This window comes from Penaeus monodon, chromosome 23 (genome assembly GCF_015228065.2).
Source record: "Penaeus monodon isolate SGIC_2016 chromosome 23, NSTDA_Pmon_1, whole genome shotgun sequence".
Lineage (NCBI taxonomy): Eukaryota > Metazoa > Arthropoda > Malacostraca > Decapoda > Penaeidae > Penaeus > Penaeus monodon.
In genome coordinates, this window is record NC_051408.1 from 16,190,152 (window position 1) to 16,193,012 (window position 2,861).

A 2,861-nucleotide genomic window follows, 5' to 3' on the forward strand; every position below is an offset into this window, starting at 1 on the left:
AGCGAACGAGGCAAAGTGGGTATTTAAAAAAACAAACTAAATGTTACCTGTTACAGTGACGCCCATCGTCTCAAAAATCTGACTTTCAAAATTCAATTTGTTGTCAATTGTTTGTGGGATTTTTTGGGGATTAAAAAAGAGGTCAAAAATACCACTTATCAAAAAATTCAAACTAAAATTGAAGGTGACTCACTGAAAATATCATAAGAAAACAATACATAAACTCTAGCACAAATAAATGAAAGGTTTCAGAACCATCTTTTTTGTTACATTAGTTAACCCTCTTACTCCTTTTAAAAAGACTTAAATCTGTTAAAAAATTAGATATGACCTGATTCCATAAACTCTCCAGACCTGTTCATTAGGGAGTTATTATAATATGTTTCTGTGTCATCAGACTGAAAAGTATTTGAGTGAAGCAGAAATACAAAAGAAGAAACAAGAAAACTGGTGAAAAAGATGAATTCGATGATAAATCAGTCTGTTTTCTTTCGGGTCAAACCAGAGCCATCTTTCGGCATCTTTATTCATTAGAGATGGCTTTCGTTATTACCGAAACCTGTTTTGTATGACATTATTATTTTATTGTTACAGTTTTTTTTATCTTCACTGTGGTCATTTAAAAATGCATGTAATGTGTTTGGTTCTTGGACTCTGCAGTGAAAAATTTATGGCTAGAATTTCCCTCAGACCTACAAGACCTAAATATTATTTTGAACCCGAGTTATTAGGCATGGCTGGCTTTTATGATTAGGGATGTGTATTTCTGGCTGTAGAGTAAGTACATAAGTCTGTAAGGTTGTTCTTATTACTTGTGCAGAATGTTTGGCAATGAAAGCCGCGCCGATATTAACGTACATGTACATGTTTAGGTGTGTGTGCACGTGTAATGTCGATGTGCGTGTGTGTGAGGAGTGGCGTGTCGGGCCTAGCACCTACCTTGAATGTCGAGGATGTCTGAGTGGGAGACCGAGCGGACGGCGTTGGTGGCCTGGCACGTGTAGTTGCCACTGTGGTGTGCGTGGACGTGAGGCAAAAGGAGGGAACTGGAGTACTGGTCGAGGGCAAGGATGGTGAGGCCGGCGGCCGTGTCCTGGGCGATGGGCGCGCCATCCTTGAGCCAGACTAGCGTGACCGGCGGGTCGCCTCGCTTGACCGCGCACACCACCCTCACCCGCTCGCCCTCGTTGGTGGGGCCAAAGCTGAAAGGGCTGATGACTGGGGGTTCTACACGGCGCCGGGCAGCCCAAGGGAGGCGCCAAGAGGCACGCATCGCACCAGCCAGGGAGAGAACGGGAGAAAGCGTGAGAGAAATAAACCCAAACCTAACAAACACCAGACAGTTACCATTGACGTTGAGAGGGGCGGTGTGGCGCACGCTGGCGGCGTCGTTGGTGGCCGTGCACGTGTAGTTGCCGGCGTGCAGCGGCGCCAGGTGGCTGATCGTGAGGATTGCCGAGTACAGGTCGAGGTTGCGCACTTGCACGCCGCCCACGCTCTCCGCCGCCATGCCGTCCTTCGTCCACGTCACCTGCAGGGGCGTGTCCCCGCCGTTGACCGTGCACTGCACCGACACGCGCTCGCCCAGGGTCAGGTCGCTCCGGAAGGTGAAGCTGCTCAGCTTTGGTGGCACTGCGACAACGTGGCTCTCTCATGTGGCGCTCGGGCCGGCTACCTGGCACCCTAGCTCTACTGGCCTGGCACTACAATGGTCCTACACCAAGTGGATTATCCTACGGCCTAAGATACATCTAACCAGCAGCCCTTACCAGGTAGTAAGTTCTGATGGGTCCCTGTCCTTGCTGATGTGACAGGTTCTGCTTCTCGGACAAAGTAATAATTGATATTTTTGTTCGATTAGCAACATCCGTGTGCTCTGTTATTAGTCAGCATATGAAGCCCTGTAGGTGCTTTTATCTAGATCTTTTATATATATTTTTTGTGTGTGAAGTCTGAATGAAATCTAATTAACCAAAAATCATATTAAAAATAATTGCAAAAGCTTGATCTCGAACAGAAATTTTCTCTCAAATTAAATCACATGATGAAAAAGTTAAAAATTCTCCGTGAATTCGATGTAATCTTTCAAATTGGTCGATGGTTCAGACGCCTTCGCACAATATAATTATCAATAAGCTAATTCACTTCCAGATAATTTTGCCCTATCATTTCTTTTTAATCAACAAAAGCGTAATCAGTCTTATGACACAAAAAAGTTTGAAATGTATTTGATCATGCATTCTGAACAGATTGAACCAGAATATGCTTACAAGCTTGGGACTGGATAGCTGCTGGCGTAATACATTTTCCGAAACATATTAAATCTTAGTAAAAAAGGACAGCATAAGGCATTCTTAGGTATTCAACATCAACCACTGTAAGTCAGTTGTGGGAGATGAAAATAATATGGGTCAGTGATGCTGCTGGCCAAGCTGCAGTCATACAACTTAATGGCCGCTAAATTCAAACTATTCCGAACCAACGAGACTGGCGGAATAGTGAGGTTCAGTCTATATCGAGCTTTATTCTCTAACTCAACCTAATTTTCTCATTTAGATCGTTCTACATGGAGAGCATTTGTCGCGTTTCTAAATCTTCCTTCTGAATATGACAAAACATTAAAAAGTAAAATGAAATACATAGATATTTTCTCTGACGGAGAAGACGGTCGCCCCCTTTGGCTGCACTTCCCTCCCAAACTCCTCCCAGATCTTGTGTGATGTCTTTGACTCCTAACTAAGAAAATCCTAACTGTCTTCTTTTGCTCTTAAAATTAGATTCCACCAAAGAGGGAGATTTCTGAAGTTGGCATTTTCCCTTCTAGCACGTCGCCATCTTGTTGGGACGTCCGTACGGCTGCG

General features: G+C 44.2%; 2 protein-coding genes across 2 annotated transcripts in view; both read right to left on the reverse strand.

Moving 5' to 3' along the window:
- LOC119588152 (Down syndrome cell adhesion molecule-like protein Dscam2) overlaps nucleotides 1-1,510 on the reverse strand; it is a 21,631-nt gene extending 20,121 nt beyond the window's left edge. Inside the window, exon 1 of the mRNA XM_037936856.1 lies at nucleotides 940-1,510. Coding sequence (XP_037792784.1) covers nucleotides 940-1,510 — 571 coding nt within the window. The remainder of the gene's footprint in view (nucleotides 1-939) is intronic.
- Nucleotides 1,511-2,368: 858 nt separating this feature from the next.
- LOC119588153 (Down syndrome cell adhesion molecule-like protein Dscam2) overlaps nucleotides 2,369-2,861 on the reverse strand; it is a 164,747-nt gene continuing 164,254 nt past the window's right edge. The window contains 2 exon segments of the mRNA XM_037936858.1: nucleotides 2,369-2,487; nucleotides 2,753-2,856. Of these exon segments, the coding sequence (XP_037792786.1) occupies nucleotides 2,369-2,487; nucleotides 2,753-2,856 (223 nt within the window).